Raw genomic sequence first — 27,276 nt, 5'->3', positions numbered from 1 at the left:
CGTGGTGTTACGGTGAGCCCGAATATACGAAAGTTGCATTTGCCATTCATTACTTAGCTAATAAAAAATACATAGTATAAAATCGGTGACTCATTGTTATATTTATCCTGATACCAGATTTGAATTTACGCAACTCTAACACAGGTGAGTGATTTAACTTTGGCAATGTGAAGACAAATGCGTTTTGTGAAAGTAAAGCTGTCCAGTCATGTGAATTTTTTTTTGTCAGAGGCGACCCTAACTTTTATCACCAGTTTTTAGCTAACTAATTATTATTACTATTAGCAGACAGTAAATGTAGCTAAGCCTATGAATTGTCCCACAACCCTTTACATTATAGATAGCTACGTTTAAGTTTGAATGGAAGCCTACAGTATGTGGTCTAGCTTCGATACAACCTTGGCAGCGAAGCAAATGTGGCTGTACTTGGAACTTTTCAAATATCTCATTTGCCTTACCAACACTCGATAGCTAGGATTGTCCTTTACAATGCTTGTGTGACCAGAAAATGACAAAACAGTTAGCTAGTTGTTTTCGATTAGAAAGTACTTTGACTTGTAAACAACATTGATTATTTTAATACCAATTGCATTCGAGATGTTTTATATGTTGTATGTTAGTGTGTGTGTGTGTATACCAACTGGTTAGCCTGCACAAGTCAGACATTGTAACTTCTACACACTGGGTTACAGACGTAGATTTCAAGATTGTGATGCCATGCTCTAGGTTAGTGAAAAACCAAAATAAGGGTAAGAGATTGTATGCATGCATGTATGCATGCATGCATGTATGCATGTATGTATGTATGCATGCATGCATGTGTGCATGCGTGTGTGCATGTATGTATGTATGTATGTATGTATGCATACATGTATGTATGCATACATGTATGTATGTATGTATGCATACATGTATGTATGTATGTATGTATGTATGCATGCATGTATGTATGCATGTATGCATACATGTATGTATGCATGCATGCATGTATGCATGCATGCATGTGTGCATGCGTGTGTGCATGTATGTATGCATACATGTATGTATGCATACATGTATGTATGCATACATGTATGCATACATGTATGTATGCATACATGTATGTATGCATGCATGCATGTGTGCATGCGTGTGTGCATGTATGTATGCATGTATGCATACATGTATGTATGCATGCATGCATGTGTGCATGCGTGTGTGCATGTATGCATGTGTGCATGCATGTATGTATGCATGTGTGTATGTATGCATGTGTGCATGCATGCATCAATCACAACCAAAATATTCATTTAGTCAATTCTGTTCCAGAACGTTTCTTAAACTATGGAACGAAACGGGGAGGGACCTACCTGAATTGGTCCAATAGAAACTCACGTTTTAAACTAATTTGGACTAATGATTACACCCCCGTCGTGACCTTTTTTCTTTGCATTCCTTCTCTGTAGCATCAATGGCATTAGCGGAATCTAAACCAAACCTCAGCCATCTACAGGTGTCTGAGCTAGTGAAGAGGCTGTTTGACTTGACGCCGTCCCAGATTCACCCGCTGCCCAGCTACGATGACCAGAACTTCCGCTTGGTGGTCAGTGAGGACAACGAGTACGTCCTGAAGGTAATGAACTCTGAGGACAGTCAGAACCCCACTCTGCTGGAGCTGCAGACTCATGCTATGACCTTCCTGCACGAGAGGGGGCTTCCTGCCCAGACTGTCCTCCACACCACCTCAGGACAAGTCATGAGCCTGGAGGACATCGGTATGTATGAAGCTCACTGTATGATCATGGTTTAATTGCATGTAATGCTTATTAACAAAAATCAGTGTCAGCTGGTTTTGTCTTCTTCCTGGTACCCAGTCAATCTATTTAGTAGAAATGGGCACCTATAGGGCATTCCATATGGGAGTGACACAAAGATAATTATAATGTTTTGGATCTTCCTGAAATGAAATCCATTGAAATTAAACCCAAAGGACCTTTCTATGGATTTCATTTCTGGAAGATCCAAAACATAAAAAATATTTTGGCCAATCTTGTATGGAATTGCCCATATCGAAATCAATAAAATTGTTTTTGATACAATATACAGTGTGTTATACTACCATTCAAAACTTTGGGGTCACTTAGAAATGTCCTTGTTTTTGAAAGAAAAGCACTTTCTTTTGTCCATTTGAAATAACATCAAATTGATCAGAAATACAGTGCAGACATTGTTAATGTTGTAAATGACTCTTGTAGCTGGAAACGGCTGATTTTTTAATGGACTATCTACATAGGTGTACAGAGGCCCATTATCAGCAAACATCACTCCTGTGTTCCAATGGCACGTTGTAATAGCTAATCCAAGTTTATCATTTTAAAAGGATAATTGATCTTCCGAAAACCCTTTTGCAATTATGTTAGCTCAGCTGAAAACTGTTGTGCTGATTTTAAAGAAGCAATACAACTGTTCTTTAGACTAGTTGAGTATCTGGAGCATCAGCATTTGTGGGTTCGATTACAAAATGGTCAGAAACAAATAACTTTCTTCTGAAACTCCTCAGTCTATTCTTGTTCTGAGAAATTAAGGCTATTCCATGTGAGAAATTGCCATTAAGATATTGTACAAGGCTGTGTACTACCCCCTTCACAGAACAGCACAAACTGGCCCTAACCAGAATAGAAAGAGGAGTGGGAGGCCCCCGATGCATAACTGAGCAATAGGACAAGTACATTAGAGCGTCTAGTTTGAGAAAGACGCCTCAAGTCCTCAACTGGCAGCTTCATTAAATCGTACCCGCAAAACACCAGTTTCAACGTCAACAGTGAAGAGGCGACTCCGGGATGTTGGCCTTCTAGGCAGAGTTGCAAAGAAAAAGCCATCTCTCAGACTGACCAATGAAAAGATAGTCAAAAGAACAGACACTGGACAGAAGAACTCTAATCTTTCTAGGGTAGGTGGGACGGTAGCCTCCCACCTGGCCAATATCCAGTGAAATTGCAGAGCGCGTAATTCAAAAATACTAAATTCTTTAAGGCTTTACGGCTTTACGGCGAAAGCAAACCATGCGATTATCTGAGGACAGCGCCCGGCACACAAACACATGAAAATCATATTTCAACCAGGCAGGTGCGACACGAAAGTCAGAAATAGCGATCTAAAAATGCCTTACCTTTGATCTTCTGTTGGCACTCCAATAGGTCCCAGTTACATCACAAATGGTCCTTTTGTTCAATAATGTTCATCTTTATATCCATAAAAACTGAGTTTAGCTGGCTCGCTTCAGTCAATAATCCACCCAGTTTCCCTCATTCAAAATGCATACAAAATTAATCCCAAACGTTACTAATAAACTTTTCCAAACAAGTCAAACAACGTTTATAATCAAACCTTAGGTATCCTAATACGCAAATAAACTATAAAATTTAAAACGGAGAATAGTATGTTCATTACGGGAGATAAATAAGAAAGAATGCGCTTTCCTCCACGCGCTTGGAAACACTACAGCCAAAATGGGAGCCACCTAGAATAACTACAATTTCTGGGTCATTTTTCCAAAAAACAGCCTGAAACGCTTTCTAAAGACTGACATCTAGTGGAAGACCTAGGAACTGCAATTTGGGAGGAGGACTTCGGCTTATAATTATCGTACTATCCATTGAAAATAGTGGTAAGCTATACTCTATCATTACATAACACACTATACTCCTCTCACTACATCTAACTCATAACACACTAGTCACTACTCCTAATGCATTTTCTACAGTTATATACATACTAACACATTCTCAAATCAGTTAGTCAATATACATCATTCCCTCCTCTGGAACAATGAACACCCTCATGTTCCACGAAACCTAAAAACATATTGACTTGAAAAGGAAAGAGAGAAAAAAAGTACATGTTTAATAACTTAGCACCACTCATTGATGCGATGTAACATTAAAACTCTGAATACAGGGTAAAACTAAACTTCCGTGGTCTTCCCAAGCTGTCATCCATTTCCCCCCCAAGCTGTCATCCTGCCCCCTCCAAGCTGTCATCCAGCCCCCTCCAAGCTGTCATCCATTTCCCCCCCCCCAAGCTGTCATCCATCCTGCCCTCCAAGCTGTCATCCAGCCCCCTCCAAGCTGTCATCCATTTCCCCCAAACTGTCATCCTGCCCCCTCCAATGCTGTCATCCATTTCCCTCCTGGAGACTCTTTCAGTCCCCTCCCAAGCTGTCATCCATTTCCCCCAAACAAACCACTTTCCCTCAGAATGACACTTAGAGAAATGTTTCTGGAGACTCTTTCATGGTCGTCCCAAGCTGTCATCCATTTATCCCCCAACACAAACCACCTCCCCTCAGAATGACACTTAGAGAAACGTTTCTGGAGACTCTTTCATGGTCGTCCCAAGCTGTCATCCATTCCCCCCCCCACTCCCCAACACAAACCACCTCCCCTCAGGATGACACTTAGAGAAACATTTCTGGAGACTCTCGGCCAAATGAATGTTATCAGCGCCCCTACCCCTCATCGTGCTTTAGCAATCCTCTCTCTCGCTGTACCCCAATCACAACTAAAACATTTTATAAATTATCCAACCCGAATGTAGAATGACAGAACTCAGTGCTGACTTTGAGTCTAGGGCTCTAATTCCAGTTTATCAATCTAGCACAGATCATCCCTGTTAGAACATACATTTATTAACAACTTTTTATTGTTGGTCACAAATCTTCTCAATACAGCCCCTCTTTCTCCCTCTTTTCCTGTCATGAGTAGCCTGGTAAAGACCCGCCCCCCTCCCCCCTTTCCTTCACTCGGCACTCATCACTCTAGCGTGTCTTCTTCAAATATCGTTTACAGTTGATTTTCCCAACGGCACTTGTAACTTTTGCCTGTCACATTTCATGGCCCTTGATCATGTCCCGATTTTAATATCCAAGTCGATACTTCCGTTTCCCGCACGTACAGGAGTCTCTCACCTGAGCTTGTTCTCTCTCTCTCTCCACACTCGCTCCACACGCACTCTCAGCACCCCCGTCCTAGTTTATGGCTCGGACTCAGATAGGAGTGGTAAAGGTCACTGTCTCTCATTGCCTGCCTTTGTCACTCTTTCTTCAGCCTGTTAGGGAGGGTTTTAAGGTTTACACAGTCTATGTTCAAATTATTCCTACCATGCATTAAGACGCAATCTGCATCTCAAAAAGCACAGATCATAACAGTTAAGTTCATTACATTTGTTTCAGGAAACTAGACAAACCTAGACTATATGACGAATTATGACATTAACCTTTTCTTAATAACATCTCTAAGACAAATGTCAAAAAGCATAACATACCGTTCCTGCTAAAAACCATTTTCTAAAGTGGTCCATACTCCCTTATTCTACTGGCGACCTCTAGGAAGAGTTACCAGATCATGAAGATGGCACCCTAACCCCTCGCAGAATTCCCTCTCCAGGATCCCAATCTGGTGGCGTTTGTATCAAAACACATGAAATCATCAATACATATATCACAATCCATTTGAAGTAACTGTCATCCCTTATTAACATATATTTCCCTTTCTATATGCAGCCTGAACACAGTACCACTGTATAAGTAGCACAAAGACCAGAACCTCAGGGAACTGGTCATTTTCCACTTTTGCTCATGTGACAAAAAAAACCAAACATGTTAAATCAAAAATAAACAAATTCAAATAACTAATCAACTTAGAATTATAACTCCCTACGGAAATAATAATCTAAAGTAATGGTACAATTTTGATAAAGACGGGTGATTTCTCATTAATTTTATAATTAAATCCCACTGTTCCGTTACTTTATAATGAGATCATTTCTCATTAGGATTTTTTTTCTCTCGCTGTCCTCCGGAAACCATTTTAAATACCTCTTCAGAACACTTCCATCATCCTGCATACCCAATTTAACTGCATTAAAAAGACCCCTTCCAATAAATCCCACAACACGGCGACAGTATCTCTCCACCAAGTCTAACGATTCACTGGTCTCCTTTTTCCCATGTGGTTCTCCATAACCACCGCACCACATAAAAAAATGAAGTTATTTTTAGGTTTGGTAACCCCTATTCTAATTCCTCGTGACCCCCTCTTTTGTCCATTCTAGAACTCGATTCCAGAATAAGATGCCATAAAATGTAAATGTATTAAAAAAAATAAAACTACTTAACATATCTAATGATTTAAACAAACCCTAAGGCCTTCTGAGTTTGCAAGGTGTGTTTGGCCATATTTAAATGTGTTAACTTTAGAATCCATTCCCCTGGCATTTCGCCTAGAATCTTCAAATCTAATTTATTTATAAAGCCCTTCTTATATCAGCTGATATCTCAAAGTGCTATACAGAAACCCAGCCTAAAACCCCAAACAGCAAGCAATGCAGGTGTAGAAGCACGGTGGCTAGGAAAAACTCCCTAGAAAGGCCGAAACCTAGAGAGGAACCAGGCTATGAGGGGTGGCCAGTCCTCTTCTGGCTTCTGGCCTCTTCTGGTGGAGATTATATCAGAACATGGCCAAGATGTTGAAATGTTCATAAATGACCAGCAAGGTATTATAATAATAATAATAATAATAATAATCATAATAATCATCACAGTAGTTGTCGAGGGTGCAATAAGTCAGCAGCTCAGGAGTAAATGTCAGCTGGCTTTTCATAGCCAATCATTAAGAGTATCTCTACCACTCCTGCTGTCTCTCTGTCCGGTGAACAGGTCAGGGTTCCATAGCCACAGGCAGAACAGTTGAAACTGAAGCAGCAGCACAGACAAGTGGACTGGGGACAGCAAGGAGTCATCATGCCAGGTAGTCCTGAGGCATGGTCCTAGGGCTCAGGTCCTCCGAGAGAAAGAGAGACTTAGAGAGAGCATACTTAAATTCACACCGGATAAGACTGGAGAAGTACTCCAGATATAACAGACTGACCCTAACCCCCCGACACACAAACTCCTGCAGAATAAATACTGGAGGCTGAGACAATAGGGGTCAGGAGACACTGTGGCCCCATCCGATGATACCCCCAGACAAACAGGCAGGATATAACCCCACCCACTTTGCCAAAGCACAGCCCCCACACCACTAGAGGGATATCTTCAACCACCAACTTACCATCCTGAGACAAGGCTGAGTATAGCCCACAAAGATCTCCGCCACGGCACAGTGACTCAACCTACTCAAGTGACGCACCCCTCCTAGGGACGGCATGGAAGAGCAGTGACTCAGCCCCTGTAATAGGGTTGGAGGCAGAGAATCCCAGTGGAGAGAGGGTAACCGGCCAGGCAGAGACAGCAAGGGCGGTTCGTTGCTCCAGAGCCTTTCCGTTCACCTTCACACTCCTGGGCCAGACTACACTCAATCATATGACCTACTGACCGTAGCGTACGTTTAGGTATGTACGGCAGGACCAAATCAGAAAGAAAGGTAGGAGCAAGCCCATGTAATGCTTTGTAGGTTAGCAGTGAAACCTTGAAATAAGCCCATGCCTTAACAGGAAGCCAGTGTAGGGAGGCTAGCACTGGAGTAATATGATCAATTTTTTTAGTTCTAGTCAGGATTCTAGCAGCCGTATTTTGCACTAACTGAAGTTGATTTAGTGCTTTATCCGGGTACCCGGAAAGTAGAGCATTGCAGTAGTCTAACCTAGAAGTAACAAAAGCATGAATACATTTTTCTGCATCATTTATGGACACAAAGATTCTGATTTCTGCAATGTTACGTAGATGGAAAAAAGCTGCTCTTGAAACAGTCTTGATATTAGAGGTCGACCGATTATGATTTTTCAATGCCGATACCGATTATTGGAGGACCAAAAAAATGCCGATGCCGATTAATCGGCTGATTTTGAAAATGTATTTGTAATAATGACAATTACAACAATACTGAATGAACACTTATTTTAACTTAATATAATACATCAATAAAATCTATTTAGCCTCAAATAAATAATGAAACATGTTCAATTTGGTTTAAATAATGCAAAAACAAAGTGTTGGAGAAGAAAGTAAAAGTGCAATATGTGCTTTGTAAGAAAGCTAACGTTTAAGTTCCTTGCTCAGAACATGAGAACATATGAAAACTGGTGGTTCCTTTTAACATGAGTCTTCAATATTCCCAGGTATGAAGTTTTAGGTTGTAGTTATTATAGGACTATTTCTCTCTATACGATTTGTATTTCATATACCTTTTGACTATTGGATGTTCTTATAGTCACTTTAGTATTGACAGTGTAACAGTATAGCTTCCGTTCCTCTCCTCGCTCCTACCTGGGCTCGAACCAGGAACAAATCGACAACAGCCAACCTCGAAGCAGCGTTACCCATACAGAGGAAGGGGAACGACTACTCCAAGTCTCAGAGCGAGTGACGTTTGAAACACTATTAACGCGCACCCCTCTAACTAGCTAGCCACTTCACATCACATCGTTACACCAGCCTAATCTCGGGAGTTGATAGTCTTGAAGTCATAAACAACAGAGCTGCTGGCACGAAAGTGCTGTTTGAATGAATGCCTACGAGCCTGCTGGTGCCCACCATCGCTCAGTCAGACTGCTCTATCAAATCATAGACTTAATTATAACATAATAACAGACAGAAATACGAGCCTTCGGTCATTAATATGGTCGAATCCGGAAACCGTTCCGTATTTTATCTAACGGGTGGCATCCATCAGTGTAAATATTCCTGTTACATTGCACAACTTTCAATGTTATGTCATAACATTAATAATGTTATAACATTAACATAAAATGGTTCATTCTGTTTGTGAAGCATCACAGCACAGTTGAAAACTATGCACCGGTTCTCTGGAACCGGTGGATCGTGCTGATTGGCCAGTGAGAAGCTTTGTCATATCATGCCTGATCTTCAACAGTAGCAGCCAGTAAAGATCTCCTTCCATGGCTGTGGTTTCGTGCCAAACGTTTGCACATTTGGGCTGTGTACTATGTGTTTTGGAATCACATAAGTGGCAGGCCTCTTCGATCGTTTGAACGCTCAATCTTTATTTTTGACCAGCTGCAGCTTTTCCCTTGGCTCTTCTGGCTGACCCCTATATACTTCTGCATTTAATCGTTGGTGTACAGCTTCTGAAGTTAGTACTTTTGAGGGTCTGTCTAATTTGATTGTGTTAGAACAGTTCAACAAATTCTGTGTCTGACCAGGTTGCTACATACATGAATGAACGTAAAGTTAAGTCTCCAAGTGATGCAGCAATCCTTGCAGATGAGTACAGGCTAACACATAAAAGCCATTTTGAGTCAAACAGTGACATGTACCATAAAAATAACTTTACCCCTAGGAATAGTAGGTCAACTCAAGCCAGAAAGTCTTGAGTTGCCGGTCAAACTCCAGACAGAACAGTTGACTAGTTCTAGAGATTCATTGATGGCTGAGCAAAAGGCCGATACTAACTTGGCTGATCTGTTTGATAAAGTTGTTCCTGAGTCAGTGGTGAGGAATTAGTGCTCAGTGTTATTTTCTTCTTGATGGTCTGTTGGTCAGGAAATGGGTTCCACACTATGATCAGGGTCTAGGAGAACCAGTCTTTCAAATAGTTGGACCTACTACTTTGCCAAATAAAGTGTTACAAACTTCACATGGTGATGTGGCAGGTCATATGGGTGTTCGTAAAACTTATGATCGCATACTTCGTTATTTTTTTCTGGCCACATATAAAGTGTGATGTATCTCAGTTTATTACAACTTGTGATACGTGTCAGCGCACAAGCAAGCCAAACCAGATTGTATAGCCAGCACCTTTGTATCCAATACCAGCCATAGGGCAACCTTTTTGAGCATATTATTATCGATTGTGTTGGGCCTTTACCAAGGTCCAAGTCAGGTCATAGCTACTTATTAACTGTTATGTGTCAAGCAACCAGATGTCCGGCAGCTTTGTCCTTGCGTACCATAACTTCAAAATCAGTAGTTAAAGTGTTAACTCAATTTATTTCAACATTTGGGATTAAAAAAAAATCTAACTTTACCTCCCATTTATTTGCTCAGGTTCTCAAACAGCTTGAAGTTAAACACAACAAGTCTCCTGCGTTTCTGGCCCAGAGCCAGGGAGCTTTGGAACGTTTTCATCAAACTTTAAAATCCTTGCTTTGTGCATACTGTACAGAACTGTCTGCAGATTGGGAGGAGGGGTTACCTTGGCTGTTACTAGCTGCTCGCGAAGTAGTGCAGGAAAGCAGTGTTTAGCCCAAATGACTTAGTGTTTGGTCATACGGTGCGTGGACCTTTAGCAGTGTTGCAGGATGGTTGTTTGCCTGAGGAACCACCTCAGAACCTTATTGACTATGTAAATGGGTTTAGGTGGAAGTTGTATAGGGCTGGTGAAATAAACTAAAATCTTCTCAACGGAAAATGAAACTGAAATATGACGGACAGGCTGAGCTGCGTGAGTTTAGTCCCGGTGATCGTGTACTTGCTCTTCTACCTCTTGTAAGTTCACCTTTTCAGGCAAAATACTGTGGTCCTTTCAATGTGTTGCGTAAAGTGTCAGATTTTAACTCTTATTGAAACCCCTAGTCATAGGAAGTCCTCTAAATTATGCTATGTGAACCTGTTAAAATGTTATCACTCCCGGGATCTAAGCAAAGTAGAAGGCCCTCCAGCGGTGAGGTCAGCGTTGACTGCTGCTCCAGTCACTGCATCTTGTGGCTTTCATTTGGGGGAGAAGAGGAGGACGTTAGGGTTTCGGATGAGGTCTTATAAGGTCGGTTGAAAAACTCCCAGACTTTGCAAAACCTTGGGGTTTTGGTAGATCATTTAGACTCTGAGAAACGTGATGAATTGATAGCTCTTATTAGAAACTACCCTGTTTTGTTTTCTGACATTGTTACTGTAATTTAATTATACCAATGTGTTTTCATTAATTGAATTCCCTTAATCTATTTTATGAGAAGTTGTAAGATTCTTGTTTGCATAAAATAGACGGAGACCAGTCTTATCAATAATAGGTAACAGTTTATTCTCGGAGCGCGCTCCCACTTTACCACGAGCAACAGTTTATATACAATAACATGACGTCATTTCATTGCTCCTAAAATGAATCTCCCCCTCCAGACTGGGTCAAAGGGAACTTTAAAGGTTCATTCTGACCCCCCCAACACATACACAGGACACACAACACAACTGAATTCACTTTTGACCCCTAAACATTATCGATCACCACTTAGCTGACAGTTCTAATTAACAGAACCTAGGAATGCACTCACTGTCTTATCTAAAACACCCCAGAGCTAAGTTTCGTCGGTTCAACCATAGGTTAACTACCTTATCTGTTTACTTAATCCACAACCCATTTCTTTCTTCCTAGTTGGAATGGTGTTCATTAACTTGAATTACTCCTTGTCTGTGTCATACAATCCCTTCTTATGAACTCATATTGTTAATCAGATATAATAAAACAGAGTATAAGTTTACTTAGTTACAGTTCTATTTAAAATGAGGATATTGTTTATTCATATTTCTAACAGACACTCCATCGCAAACCCACTTAATTGAGCATGATATAGACATCGGAGATGCTAAGCCTATCAAAAAGAGATTTTATCGTGTATCTGAGGAGAAGAGATTGAAACTGGAAACAGAGGTGCAGTATATGTTGGACAATTGTATTGCGGAGCCATGTTGTTCAAATTGGGCTTCACCCTGTCTTTTGGTCAAAAAGTCTGATTCCACTTTCAGACCTTGCACTGATTATAGAAAAGACCTTTACCCTCTTCCTAGGATGGAGGACTGTATTGATCAAGTTGGGTCAGCAAAGTATGTTAGCAAATGTGATCTTTTAAAGGGATATTGGCAAGTACCCGTTACCAAAAGAGCTTGTGAGATTGCTGCCTTTATAACTGTCTGGTTTGTTCTCTTATAGAGTGATGCCTTTTGGCTTGCGGAATGCTCCAGCCACCTTCCAGAGGCTAATGAATCGGGTGGTCTCAGGTCTGGAAGGGTGTGCCGTGTATTTGGACGACGTGGTCGTCTACTCGGACTCCTGGGAGGAGCATGTTTGGAGAGTGCAAGCCCTGTTCGAAAGACTGGTGTGGGCCAGGTTGACTATTAATTTGGCAAAATGTGAGTTTGCCAAAACTACAGTCACATACCTAGGCAAGGTTGTTGGTCAGGGTTTTGTCTGTCCCGTGGAAGCCAAGGTCCAGGCTGTGAAGCAGCCCTCCACAAAGAAAGAACTGATGCGCTTCCTGGGAATGGCGGGGTACTACCGTGCTTTCTGTAAAAACTATTCAGTAGTAGTGTCCCCACTGACCAATCTGTTGAAGGCCAAGGCTTAATTTATCTTGTCCACTCAGTGTCAAGAGGCATTTGATGCAGTTAAGGGTCTTTTGTGTTTGGCACCTGTATTGGCAGCACCACATTTTAGGAAACCTTTCAAATTGCAGGTAGACAGACGCCAGTCAAATCGGCGCTGGGGCTGTGCTTCTCCAGGAGAATGATAACAATGTCCAGTCAGTTTCTTCTCCCGGAAATGTAATAAGTATCAAACTATTCTGTAATTGAAAAGGAGGCTTTAGGTCTCATTTGGGCTTAACAGCACTGAGGTTTATGTTGGTTCTGGTTTGACCCCTTTAACTGTGTTCACTGACCACAACCCACTTGTTTTTCTGCTCTGTCCAGTGCTCCTTTAACCTAGTTTGTATCTTCTCTCTGCTGACCCCTACGGGCTGTCTGTGCCTCTTTCCTCTTAAATTCCTCCCCAGGTACCAGGGCTGCAGAGTTTGAGGGGTGGACAGTCAGTTGGGGGACACGGGGCTACTACTAGGAGCCGGGACTGGTATCCTTTTTTTTTGTGTGGGGGGATTTGGTTTTGAATTGTTTTGAATATGTTGGAGGAAGTTGGGTTGAGGGTGGGACCCTCATTTTAAGGAGGGGGTGTCACGGCTCCTCTGCAGTGCAGGGGCGGTTCCTCCTGCAGGCAGAGGGTCGTTAGTGATTGGAGTCACCAGTGATTGGAGTCACCTGGGCTCTAAGTATTTAAACTGTGTCACTAATCACTTCTCTCTCTCTGCTCCTCCAGGTATGAACCTATTTTGTAGTTTTGCATAGTTTTCACTCAGTCATTCACACACACAGATTCACACATCCATGTACTTTACATACACCTTACATTATGATACTTCCACACCTCATACCTTTTTCTTAGTTTAAAGTTAATAGTTTGTTTATAATAAAGAACATTTTTTTAATTGGCCTATACCTGTTTGCGTCCCCTCATTTTTGCCACAGGCTATGAGCCGGCCTGTGACACTTATGTCTGAAACACAAGCTTCTAGCAAGGGCAATTTTGGGGCTTCACCATGTTTCATTGAAATGTACACCTGTGTCATCCGCATAGCAGTGAAAGTTGACATTATGTTTTCGAATGACATCCCCAACAGGTAAAATGTATGGTTAAAACAATAGTGGTCCTAAAACGGAACCTTGAGGAACACCGAAATGTACAGTTGATTTGTCAGAGGACAATCCATTCACAGAGACAAACTGATATCTTTCCGACAGATAAGATCTAAACCAGGCCAGAACTTGTCCGTGTAGACAAGATTGGGTTTCCAATCTCTCCTCACTGAGTTCCCCAATAGAATGTGGTGATAAATGGTATCAAAAGCAGCACGAAGGTCTAGGAGCACGAGGACAGATGCAGAGCCTCGGTCTGACGCCATTAAAAGGTCATTTACCACCTTCACAAGTGCAGTCTCGGTGCTATGATGGGGTCTAAAACCAGACTGAAGCATTTTGTATACATTGTTTGTCTTCAGGAAGGCAGTGAGTTGCTGCGCAACAGCCTTTTCAAAAAATTGAGAGGAATGGAAGATTCGATATAGGCCGATTTGAGTTTTTTTTAAATTTTCTGGGTCAAGGTTTGGCTTTTTCAAGAGGCTTTATTACTGCCACTTTTAGCGAGTTTGGTACACATCCGGTGGATAGAGAGCCGTTTTTAAACTGTTTGGAATCCGCAATATTTACATGTGGTTCTCTAACACTTTCTCTCACCAAGGCAGCTGCCATTTCGTCTGCTTTACGATTACCTATGGCGATTAAAACAAATAATATATTTTTTATAACTGTACGACTAGTATGAGCTTCACCTTTTCACCACTGCTAACTTACTGGGTAACTGACATGCTTCTAATCATGTCTCTACCTCCAGACCATTTTATTTTATTGGTGTTGCTGTTAACATGCCCCGACGTGACCACAATGTACCGAAATCATGAACTACTCCAAATGCATACCACACAGTGTACCCCGTTACTCTGTTCCCTTCTGTGTTCATGGAACTAGAGCCATCTGTATACAATACTTTTCCACATTCCAATGCTGTCTCTTACAAGTCAGGCCTAGGTTTTGGACCCCCCCCTGTCCGTCCGTCAACTCTGGAAGTGTCAGCAATTTCAGAGAATGACTAAATAAAATGTCTAAAAAAATTAAACTCCTAAAGTGTACCTGAGCGTGCGAGGAGTGTTTTGGCCGTGCCAAACACTTGTGTATCTTGCTCTTAGAAATCGAAAATGCCAAATATGTTACTTCTTGCTTTGCTAGTTGTGCTCGCTCATATGATGCTATATGACCCTGTTCCGCCAATGTGGTGAGGTCTCGCATGAGTTTCTTCGTCTTTTGATGCTAATAACAAATCATCTTATTGTACCAACACAGAACCTACCATTGACACCCTATTTATTTATTTTAACTTTGTTTAACCAGGTAGGCAAGTTGAGAACAAGTTCTCATTTACAACTGCGACTGCGACCAAGATAAAGCAAAGCAGTTCGACACATACAACAACACAGAGTTACACATGAAGTAAAACAAACATACAGTACAAAAACAAGTCTCTATACAATGTGAGCAAATGGGGTGCGATAAGGGAGGTAAAGGCAATAAAAAGGCCACGGTGGCAACGTAACTACAATATAGCAAGTAAAAACACTGGAATGGTAGATTTGCAGTAGATGAATGTGCAAAGTGTTAGAGTTGCGTAAATTCAAATCTGGTATCAGGATAAATATAACAATGAGTCACCGATTTTATACTATGTATTTTTTATTAGCTAAGTAATAAATGGCAAATGCAACTTTCGTATATACGGGCTCACTGTAATACCACGCAGGGCAGAACAGAGAACTGACAAGATGTATGTAAACAGTATTCTTTATACTGTGATAGACATAGTTCCAACACGTCTGTTGGCCTATCACAGTAGAGACTGGGCGTGGTTTAAACTTGCCCAGCCTATTGCAGGCGCTCAGGCGGGTCCCCGCCTCTTGGCGCTTCTTGGAGTTCTCCCTCCTCGATGTATAGATCCTTACTGTTCTGGTATCGCAGCCTAGTTAGAACAGTTGCTCAGTTCCTGCTATTGTGTTGTTCAGTATTTTTCCATCTCAGTTAAACCTCGTGATGACCACCCCTCCCTATCACAACTTTGTAAGATACAGCAAGTCACACCATGTGCTCAATATTGTTACATACAAACACAAGGACAAAGCATCTGCTGGGCTGTTATCTACAGTTTTGCAACATGCAGGTCACACCATGTTACTCAGTTCTTGTCACACACAAACAGGCAAGTAGTAAGCAGTTGTTTAATCTCATAATGATGCTCCAGTGCACAAATGCAGACACCTCACACAACCAACATCAGATAATATTTAATCATATATATCTAATGGCTATAATGTAAAATACAGGATCCAACAAAAGTAGAAATACTGGGGTGCAAGGGAGCTAAATAAATACAGTAGGGGATGAGGTAGTTGTTTGGGCTATTTATAGATGTGCTATGTGCAGTGATCTGTGAGCTGCTCTGACAGTTGGTGCTTAAAGCTAGTGAGGGATAAGTGTTTCCAGTTTCAGAGATGTTTGTAGTTCGTTCCAGTCATTGGCAGCAGAGAACTGGAACAAGAGCCGGCCAAAGGAGGAATTGGCCCTGGGGGTGACCAGTGAAATACATTTGCTGGAGCGCGTGCTATGGGTGGGTGCTGCTATGGTGACCAGTGAGCTGAGATAAGGTGGGACTTTACCTAGCAGGGTCTTGTAGATAACCTGGAGCCAGTGAGTTTGGTGACTAATATGAAGCGAGGGCCAGCCAACAAGAGCGTACAGGTCGCAGTGGTGGGTAGTATATGGGGCTTTGGTGACAAAACGGATGGCACTGTGATAGACTGCATCTTTTAACGATTGTTTCAATGCAAAATGATACCATAGCGTCTGTGAATTTATTACTGGAGAATACGGATTTCTTTAATGGCTTGGTGCCGTATCTCCACCCATATCCCTATTGTTGATAACACACGCCACCAAAATTATTCACACTTGTCTTCCTATTTCCACATAATCTGCCACGATTCACCACTCCAACAGGGAACACAACTAACCTCCCATTCACACTTTTATGGCTACTACAACTAGACTCTCACCCCGTTATAGTTTATGTAAGGAACCAATCCCGCCGTATATATCTCCTAGGACTTACCCTTCGCAGGTTCACCTTCCGGGACATTATAGTAGGTAAAGGGTAAGTCCTAGGACTTTATAGTACTAGTAGGACTTACCCTACAGGTACCAGCCTGTATGAGTTTACTTTCCGGGCCTTACCATTTACTATAAAGCTATGACTGGTCGTTACACAATGGGCCTATAGAATTCAACTTTGGCTCTTCGTATCCCATAATTAGTTCAGCCAACGATTCTCATCTCTCCAAGATGTCAAAATGAGTGGAAACAGATATAGGAACTAACCTACATTGTTTGTTGCCAGCTCTGCTCCACTGATCTGGACTCTTTGGTTTGACTATAATTCGTGGTGAACTCCTGGCAAGCTCGCCATCTGTTAGGTTCTTTATATTTCAGAGTAAATTAACTCACGGACACTAGAGAAGCTTTAACCAAGTTTAATTCTTCCCAAAGGTGCTGTACAGCTGTAATTTCATACAGCAAAACATTTCTCACCATCACAGTTATATACATCCCACTTAAGACACTCCTCCTTCTCTCCAATCCTCACATCTTATGGTTCAAAAGGAAAATGGTAACAGGATACCAAACCCTTATTACTCCCTTAAGGGTATCTGTCCTCACCTCCTGACCTCAACCCCTCCACCTAATCTACAGATGTGCATCTGTCTTCCCCATATCAACATGTTGTTCTCCTCTCGTCCACTCAACACATTCCAAAGCCTTCTGTCTTTCTTCAGAGAACCCTTAACTTCTGACATAAAACTCTCTCTTACTCCTTTGATTCCATGCTGCTTTCCTATCATTTATTTCATATCTCAATGTTCAAAGTTTTAGCCGATTCCAACAATAGGTTTGATGTCTTCTATTATTTTACAATGTCGAAAATAGTAAAAATAAAGAAACCCTTGAACGAGTAGGTGTGTCCGAACTTTTGACTGGTACTGTATATATTGCATTCTAAATGTATTTCCACCCCTTGACCTTTTCCACAATTAGTTTTTACAGCCTGAATTTAAAATTGATTACATTTATATTTTTTTGTCACTAGCCTACACACACTACCCCATCAAAGTGGAATAATGTTTTTTGAAATGCTTACTAATTAATGAAAAGCTGAAATCTCTTGAGTCATTTTAAATATTCAACACGTTTGTTATGGCAAGCAAAATAAGTTGAGTAAAAATGTGCTTAAGTCACGTAGTTTACATGGACTCACTCTGTGTGCAATAATAGTTTTTAACATGATTTTAAAATTACTACCTCATCTCTGTACCCCACACACAAAATGATGATTGAAGTCCCATAGTCGAGCAGTGAATTTCAAACACAAAGACCAGGGAGGTTTTTCAATGCCTCGCAAAGGACACCTATTTTTTTAAATGTATTTTTAAAGCATACATTACACATCCCTTTGAGCATGGTGAAATTATTAATTACACTTTGCAGGGTGTATGGATACACCCAGTCACTCAAAGATACACGCGTCCTTCCTAACTCAGTTGCCGGAGAGGAAGGAAACCGCTCAGGGATTTCACCATGAGGACAATGCCGACATTAAAACAGTTACTGAGTTTAATGGCTCTGATTGGAGAAAACTGAGGATGGATCAACAACATTATAGTTACTCCACAATACTAACCTAAATGACATAGGGGAAAGAAGGAAGCCTGTAGAGAATACCATTTTTCCACAACATGCATCCTGTTTGCAACAAGGCACTAAAGTAATACTGCAAGAAATGTGGCAAAACAATTCACTTTTTGTCCTGAATTAAAAGTGTTATGTTTGTGGCCAAATCAATGCAACACATTACTGAGTACCACTCCATATTTTCAAGCATAGTGGTGGCTGCATCATGTTATGGGTATGCTTGTAATCGTGTCTGCTTTATATCTTGTGAATTTGTCCAATTTAAGACCCAGACAACCAGGTTAGGGCAGTTCATAACTAATCAGTGACGTTAATTGATCTTTCAAGTATAAATAAGGGAGGAGTGAACTTGCATATACAGACACTTGGCCGTCCAGCAATTTGAGTTTGTTTCGCCTGGTGTAAAAGTTACATTTAGTTTCTGGAAATATTAATAACAATACTGCATCACTAGAGAATCAGACCTGGGGAAACCTTCAATACTGCATCACTAGAGAATCAGACCTGGGGAAACCTTCAATACTGCATCACTAGAGAATCAGATCCTCAGACCTGGGAAACCTTCAATACTGCAGCACTAGAGAATCAGACCTGGGGGAAACCTTCAATACTGCAGCACTAGAGAATCAGACCTGGGGAAACCTTCAATACTGCAGCACTAGAGAATCAGACCTGGGGGAAACCTTCAATACTGCAGCACTAGACAATCAGACCTGGGGGAAACCTTCAATACTGCATCACTAGAGAATCAGACCTGGGGGGGAAACCTTCAATAAGAGGTCAAACTGAAATCATACCAGTTGCACTGCATTTTAATGTTGAGGAGTCTGAGTATTATTACTAGAGGTCGACTGATTTAATCGGAATGGCCAATTTAATTAGGACCGATTTGAAGTTTTCATAACAATCGGAAATCGGTATTTCTGGGTGCCTATTTTATTTTAATTGTTTACACCTTTATTTAATCTGTATTTAACTTGGCAAGTCAGTTAAGAACACATTCTTATTTTCAATGACTGCCTAGAAATGGTGGAGTTAACTACCTCGTTCAGGGGCAGAACGACAGATTTTCACCTTGTCAGCTCGGGGGATCCAATCTTGCAACCTTACAGTTAACTAGTCCAACGCAATAACGACCTGCCTCTCTCGTTGCACTCCACAAGGAGACTGCCTGTTACGCAAATGCAGTAAGCCAAGGTAGGTTGCTAGCTAGCATTAAACTTATCCTATAAAAAAAAAAATCAGTCATAATCACTAGTTAACTACACATGGTTGATGATATTACTAGATATTATCTAGTGTGTCCTGCGTTGCATATAATCTGACTGAGCATACAAGTATCTAAGTATCTGAATGAGCGGAGGTAGGCAGAAGCAGGCACGTAAACATTAATTCAAACAGCGCACTCGTGCGTTTTGCCAGCAGCTCTCCGTTGTGCGTCAAGCATTGCGCTGTTTATGACTTCAAGCCGATCAACTCCCGAGATGAGGCTGGTGTAACCGACGTGAAATGGCTGGCTAGTTAGCGATCGCTACTCGCTCTGAGCCTTGAGGTGGTTGTTTCCCTTGCTCTGCATGGGTAACGCTGCTTCGATGTGGTGGCTGTTGTCGTTGTGTTGCTGGTTCGAGCCCGGGGAGGAGCGAGGAGAGGGACGGAAGCTATACTGTTACACTGGCAATACTAAAGTGACAATAAGAACATCCAATAGTCAAAGGTTAATTAAATACAAATGGTATAGAGGGAAATAGTCCTTAATTCCTGTAATAACTACAACCTAAAACTTCTTACCTGGGAATATTGAAGACTCATGTTAAAAGGAACCACCAGCTTTCATATGTTCTCATGTTCTGAGCAAGGAACTGAAACGTTAGCTTTCTTACATGGCACATATTGCACTTTTACTTTCTTCTCCAACACTTTGTTTTTGCATTATTTAAACCAAATTGAACATGTTTCATTACTGACTTGAGGCTAAATTGATTTTATTGATGTATTATATTAAGTTAAAATAAGTGTTCATTCAGTATTGTTGTAATTGTCATTATTACAAATACATAAAATAAATCAATAAAATAAAAATCGTCCGATTTAATCGGTATCGGCCTTGTTGGAGCTCCAATAATCTGTATCGGCCTTGTTGGAGCTCCAATAATCTGTATCGGCCTTGTTGGAGCTCCAATAATCTGTATCGGCCTTGTTGGAGCTCCAATAATCTGTATCGGCCTTGTTGGAGCTCCAATAATCTGTATCGGCCTTGTTGGAGCTCCAATAATCTGTATCGGCCTTGTTGGAGCTCCAATAATCTGTATCGGCCTTGTTGGAGCTCCAATAATCTGTATCGGCCTTGTTGGAGCTCCAATAATCTGTATCGGCCTTGTTGGAGCTCCAATAATCTGTATCGGCCTTGTTGGAGCTCCAATAATCTGTATCGGCCTTGTTGGAGCTCCAATAATCTGTATCGGCCTTGTTGGAGCTCCAATAATCTGTATCGGCCTTGTTGGAGCTCCAATAATCTGTATCGGCCTTGTTGGAGCTCCAATAATCTGTATCGGCCTTGTTGGAGCTCCAATAATCTGTATCGGCCTTGTTGGAGCTCCAATAATCTGTATCGGCCTTGTTGGAGCTCCAATAATCTGTATCGGCCTTGTTGGAGCTCCAATAATCTGTATCGGCCTTGTTGGAGCTCCAATAATCTGTATCGGCCTTGTTGGAGCTCCAATAATCTGTATCGGCCTTGTTGGAGCTCCAATAATCTGTATCGGCCTTGTTGGAGCTCCAATAATCTGTATCGGCCTTGTTGGAGCTCCAATAATCTGTATCGGCCTTGTTGGAGCTCCAATAATCTGTATCGGCCTTGTTGGAGCTCCAATAATCTGTATCGGCCTTGTTGGAGCTCCAATAATCTGTATCGGCCTTGTTGGAGCTCCAATAATCTGTATCGGCCTTGTTGGAGCTCCAATAATCTGTATCGGCCTTGTTGGAGCTCAATAATCTGTATCGGCCTTGTTGGAGCTCCAATAATCTGTATCGGCCTTGTTGGAGCTCCAATAATCTGTATCGGCCTTGTTGGAGCTCCAATAATCTGTATCGGCCTTGTTGGAGCTCCAATAATCTGTATCGGCCTTGTTGGAGCTCAATAATCTGTATCGGCCTTGTTGGAGCTCCAATAATCTGTATCGGCCTTGTTGGAGCTCCAATAATCTGTATCGGCCTTGTTGGAGCTCCAATAATCTGTATCGGCCTTGTTGGAGCTCCAATAATCTGTATCGGCCTTGTTGGAGCTCCAATAATCTGTATCGGCCTTGTTGGAGCTCCAATAATCTGTATCGGCCTTGTTGGAGCTCCAATAATCTGTATCGGCCTTGTTGGAGCTCCAATAATCTGTATCGGCCTTGTTGGAGCTCCAATAATCTGTATCGGCCTTGTTGGAGCTCCAATAATCTGTATCGGTATCGGCGTTGAAAAATCATAATCGGTCGACCTCTAATTATTACCTCTGGCTAGGTTAACGTTAACAGTCAGAGCTGCTTTTTAAAATCTACATTGCCAAGCATCTAGAGGTAGATTTAATTTGATCTTTGTTGACAAGGAGGTGGTGAAACAGGATGAGCTTATATTCCAATTTCCCCCAGAGGGCTGCAGATCTCTTCCAATTACTATTTTTTTATTTTTCCCTGGTAGACTGCGGCTTTGGCATGCAGAAGTACCTGGTGAGACTGCTGACCTATTTACCGGGGACCACCATCGCCAAAGTGCCCTGCTCTCCACAGATCCTGTATGAAGCTGGCAAAATGGCCGCCAAGATGGACACAGTCCTGCAGGAAGTATGATTATCTTCAATTAGTCTGCCTGAGGTGCGTTCAAGTAGGCTAATGTTTGCAAATGTTGCTATTTAAAGTGCATACAGTTCGGTTGGCAACATTTTAACTTGAAGAGGGTAAGACATAACACCTCAATTAAATGATGTCCCGTGACGTCAAAATATTTTCACTGTTTGCAATGTCTGGCCTTATAGTTTGTGCAACATTGTACCCTATATAGACCTACTATGTGGCCGTTGCTGTGGTGAGAGAGAGAGAGAGAAAAGCGCTCCTGTAGTCCAGTGTGTAGCCCAAACAATTCTGTCGGGAACTTACGGCCAATCTGTCAGTGAAAAGCATGCAGACAAAACAAGCCTTTTGAAATATTTCAACTACAATCGTGGGCTAACACAGGTTGGAAAGCAAATGGCTTCTGCTGAAAAGAGAAGACTCTAATCTGTCAACTGTAGGATACGACATATATTATATCAACTTCCAAATAGGCCTATAACGCGAACAGTATTGTTTTACAAAGTTAAACAAGAGAGAGGCTTTGGGTATGAGAGCGAGGCCATTGCTGGTGAGTGAGCTGTGCATAAGTGGGTGAGTGAGTGAAACTGGAAAGCTTCTTTGGGACAATAATTGTCTCTGCGTACTGTACAATATGTCTCTCCACAGACCTAGGCCTAGGTTATTGACGGATTCAAGACAAGGTCGTTTTTTTATTGATCTGTTTGTCAGTAGCCTTTTTTTTTTTTTTTTAAATTAAATAAATAAATATATATTTACAAATGGAGCACTGCATGACCCCCTTTGAGTATTGTAGTATCATTCATAAAACCTTTTTTTTTATAACACATTTATTCAGTATCATTCATGAGGAAATAAAATACCCTTTTTCATGACAACTTCTTGGATGCAAAAGGAATTGATATGAAACCATTTCAAAACACCATTTTTATGAGGGTCTCAGTGTCAAATCAAATCAAATGTATTTATATAGCCCTTCGTACATCAGCGGATATCTCAAAGTGCTGTACAGAAACCCAGCCTAAAACCCCAAACAGCAAGCAATGCAGGTGTAGAAGCACGTGTCATATTCGCATTTCAAGTAAAGAATGAAGCCAGTAAAGTGTCATCTTTAATAAAAATGTTTGTTAGGTTTGTTCTCAGGGCAAACAAAATTAGCAGTGTTTTTGTAAGCTGTTGAAAAACCATCACAATACATATTATTCTTGGAGGTTGATGCTTATTCTGTGTGAGTGAATACATTTCTCGTACATAGAGAGCAAGAAAATGGGTTCTGTCAATTTGAAATCGTCACAATGGATTGAAATATGCATTGGACATAGAGTAATACTGAAGGCCGTATTACAGTATTTTTTTATAAGCTGGATTGTTTGTCTTTGAATGTGAGCTTTGAACGCTCCTCTAAATGTCGACCTAACAAAATACTGTCATGATTTTACCCCCATTTCCCTGCATGCTCTATGACCCACTGCTATGCGTGATCAGATGATTTCAAGGACTTTTGGTTTATATATTATATATATATATATATATATAACGATTGATTGGCAAACAAATATTTCAGTGTTAATTAAAAAACATAATACATAATTGCTCATAGCTGTACAACGGCATGTTTTAAAAAAATTAAATGTCTGAAAATAATCTGATCTACAGTAGTTAACTCAGTTCCCCGGTTGATGAGTCTATTTTCATAGATGGAGCATCCTCAACTCCATGTACTACAGAGGGAGAAGTTCCTCTGGAGTCTGTCCAACATCCCTCTGCTGGAGCCGTACCTCCATCTAATGGACGGGGATCCTGTACAGCAGGTGGTCAAGTCAGTCATCCAACTGTACAAGACTTGTGTTCAGCCCAAACTCGGCTCCTTCCGCAAGTGTGAGTCTCTCCCTTCACCAGCTGTTCTGTCAGAGCTCTCTCTTTTGATAGACCTGGTTCAAATGGAAGAAAACGGACTGGAACAGCGTGGACTAGTTCATCGAGAGAGGCACATTTTTTTGTTTTCCATTGCATGCCACAATAAATATGACCTCAATTTTAACAAAGTAACCAGTCTGTTGTAATGATTGACAGGTCAGGTACTGATGCAGGTGGAGAATGTAATGGTTTATAACTGAGCGGTGAAATCAAACCTGGGGTCAAATAGTATTGGTTTTCTTTCAAACTTTCACTGGGCATTATTGAGTTTACTCAGTGCAATGGAACCAATGAAATAGGCCACCAAAGTACAAACCACGCCCATTTGGTACTCCAGGTAGACGCCCAAAACATTTAAACGATTTGAATGACTATTTGAGCAAACGTCTGGTACTATTGCGCATATTTGATATGTCAAGTAAACGTGCATTTGTCTCTTATGTAGGCATCAACCATGGTGACTTCAATGACCACAACATCTTGGTGCAACCAGACGATTCAACCGCCTACAAAATCTCTGGCATCCTGGACTTTGGGGACATGAGCAGCGGCTACTACGTGTTCGAGCTGGCCATCACCATCATGTACATGATGATCGAGAACCCCACACCCCTGGATGTGGCAAGAGACGTGCTAGCCGGCTGGGAGAGTGTTATTCCCCTCAACGAAGCCGAGAGGGACGCACTCTACCTGCTGGTGCTCTGTCGCTTCTGCCAGTCCCTGGTTGTTGCCCGCCATACTGTGGTGCAGCACCCGGAGAACAAAGATTACCTCATGATAACCACCAAGACGGGCACCCACCATCTTTGCCGACTTTGGGAACTGGGCAAGGAGGTGGTGGAGAGGAGGTGGTTTCAGAATGCCGCCCAGGATTCTGGTCTTCAAGCCCAAGAGGTTTAAGGGAAGTAGTCTCTCTTGAAGGATATTTCAGGGACCACTTTCTTTTCATAGGCTGTGTCCCGATTTATTTTCCCTTCAGCCAGTGCTTTCACCAATCCAATGATGTTGAATCCATGTGGAGTCTGCAGGTGCACCTTTTTAAGTATTAAAAGGTACACTCAGCAATATGAAATCATTAAAAAGTGTGGCGTGCCTCAAGCTAATAGTTGGTTGTCATCCTGTTCTGCATGATCATTTCATATTGCTGAGTCTACCCTTTTAGCAGACCGACCATCTGATAAAAGGTAAACTCATTTAAACTTATTAACTGGAATCCATCAGTCTGGCAGTGTGACCTGAGGAAAATCTGACCCAAATCCTGTTCTAAAACGGTTTTGAATCTTGGTCAGTCTCAGATTTGTCTGAACCCATCCAGTTGAGAGAAGTATAGATTTGATTTTCTCTGCCCTGTGATAACTCCGTTTTACATGCATTAAGTAATCTCTTAACACTCCCAAAGCTTTGATTTACGAACGGAATTTGTGCTCTTTTCAAAACGGCATGTTGACATTGTCATACTGTGGATAATGTCTGTTGGGATGAAGGCCATAGGGGTGGCAGGGTAGCCTAGTGGTTAGAGCGTTGGACTAGTAACCGAAAGGTTGCAAGTTCAAATCCCCAAGCTGACAAGGTACAAATCTGTCGTTCTGCCCCTGAACAGGCAGTTAACCCACTGTTCCAAGGCCGTCATTGAAAATAAGAATTTGTTCTTAACTGACTTGCCTAGTAAAATAAAGGTAAAAAAAAATTAAATGAGTAGGTCGGATGAGTAGGTCGTACCTCACTTTACAAAATAAGCAATTCAGCAGCTATGACCTACATTTAACTGAAGTGCCTGTGTAAGGAGTCATTGATTTACCATGATCATTTGTTAAAATCATATTTTGTAAGATTCATCTAATTCCGTTGCATAATAAACCTACAAATCTGTGAAATTAAGAAACTTTCAAAGTATTTATTTTATGAAACTGGATATATCAATCAATGAAGCAGTGGGGATATACAGGCATGTCTGAAATTATTGGCACCCTTGATAAAGATGAGCAAAAACATACAAATACTGAATGAATATTACATGCAAAAAAAAATTGTACTTTTTTTTTTTTTACTAATACAATTGCTCAGAGAAACAGATTTAGTTAAAACAAAATCTAGGGGTAAAAATGATTGGCAACCCTGTTTTCAATACTTTTTCAATAAATCAAGTCTAATTATAATTGTCACGGGCACCAAATACAATTTCACCTTACAGTGAAATCCTTACTTACAAGCGCTTAACCAACAATGCAGTTAAGTAAAAAAATAAAAATATTAACAATGCAAATAGTCTGGGTAGCTGTTCAAGAGTCTTATAGCTTGGGGGTAGAAGCTGTTAAGAAGCCTTTTGGACCTCGACTTGGCACGCCGGTACCACTTGCCGTGCGGTAGCAGAGAGAACAGTCTAACTAGCGTGGCTGATCACGTTGAGGGAGAGGTTGTTGTCCTGGCATCACACGGTCAGGTCTCTGACCTCCCTCCCTATAGGCTGTCTCATTGTCAGTTATCAGGCCTACCACTGTTGTCGTCAGCAAACTTATTGATGGTGTTGGGAGTCGTGCCTGGACGGGCAGACATGAGTGAACAGGGAGTACAGGAGGGGACTGGGCACACACCCCTGAGGGGCCCCATGTTGAGGATCAGCGTGGCGGATATGTTGTGACCTACCCTTACCACCTGGGGGCGGCCCGTCAGGACGTCCAGGATCCAGTTGCAGAGGGAGGTGTTTAGTCCCAGGGTCCTTAGCTTAGTGATGAGCTTTGATGGCATTATGATGTTGATCTGTAGTCAATGAATAGCATTCTCATTTGTGTTCCTTTTGTCCAGGTGTGTAAGGGCAGTGTGGAGTGCAATAGAGATTGCATCATCTGTACATCTGTTGACGCGGTATGCAAATTGGAGTGGGCCTAGGGTTTCTGGGATAATGGTGTTGATGTGAGCCATGATCAGCCTTTCAAAGCATTTCATGGCTAGAGATGTGAGTGCTACGGATCGGTAGTCATTTAGGCAGGTTATCTTAGTGTTCTTGGGCACAGGGACTATGGTGGTCTGCTTGAAACATGTTGGTATTACAGACAGGGAGAGGTTGAAAATGTCAGTGAAGACACTTGCCAGTTGGTCAGCACATGCTCGGAGTACATGTTCTGGTAATCTGTCTGGCCCTGCGGCCTTGTGAATGTTGACCTTTTTTAAAGGTCTTACTCACATTGACTGTTGAGTGCGTGATCACACAGTCGTCCGGAACAGCTGATGCTCTCATGCATGTTTCAGTGTTTGCCTCGAAGCGAGCATAGAAGTAGTTTAGCTCGCCTGAGCATAGAAGTAGTTTGTCTGGTAGGCTCGTGTCACTGTCACTAGTCCTGTATTGATGCTTTGCCTGTTTGATTGTTCGTCGGAGGGCATAGCGGGATTTCTTATCAGCTTCCGGGTTACACCCAAACCGGCTGTGCGCGT

General features: G+C 41.6%; 1 protein-coding gene across 3 annotated transcripts; it reads left to right on the top strand.

Moving 5' to 3' along the window:
- hykk.2 (hydroxylysine kinase, tandem duplicate 2) lies at window positions 1-26,031 on the top strand. Of its 3 annotated transcripts, none has more exons than XM_024422830.2 (6): window positions 12-144; window positions 693-749; window positions 1,446-1,754; window positions 21,782-21,924; window positions 23,628-23,808; window positions 24,293-26,031. In XM_024422830.2, the coding sequence occupies exons 2-6, from the start codon at window positions 713-715 to the stop codon at window positions 24,745-24,747; spliced, it is 1,125 nt and encodes a 374-aa protein (XP_024278598.1). In that variant the 5' UTR covers window positions 12-144; window positions 693-712; the 3' UTR covers window positions 24,748-26,031. The 3 variants fall into 3 exon arrangements, with proteins under 3 accessions (XP_024278599.1, XP_024278598.1, XP_024278601.1); XM_024422833.2 differs by having other exon boundaries at window positions 13-144; window positions 693-726; window positions 24,293-26,030; XM_024422831.2 differs by lacking the exon at window positions 693-749 and having other exon boundaries at window positions 1-144; window positions 24,293-26,026.
- Window positions 26,032-27,276: the final 1,245 nt, after the last annotated feature.

This window comes from Oncorhynchus tshawytscha, linkage group LG06 (genome assembly GCF_018296145.1).
Source record: "Oncorhynchus tshawytscha isolate Ot180627B linkage group LG06, Otsh_v2.0, whole genome shotgun sequence".
Lineage (NCBI taxonomy): Eukaryota > Metazoa > Chordata > Actinopteri > Salmoniformes > Salmonidae > Oncorhynchus > Oncorhynchus tshawytscha.
Note: the sequence above shows the minus strand (reverse complement) of the source record. Positions and strands in the feature narration are given on the sequence as shown.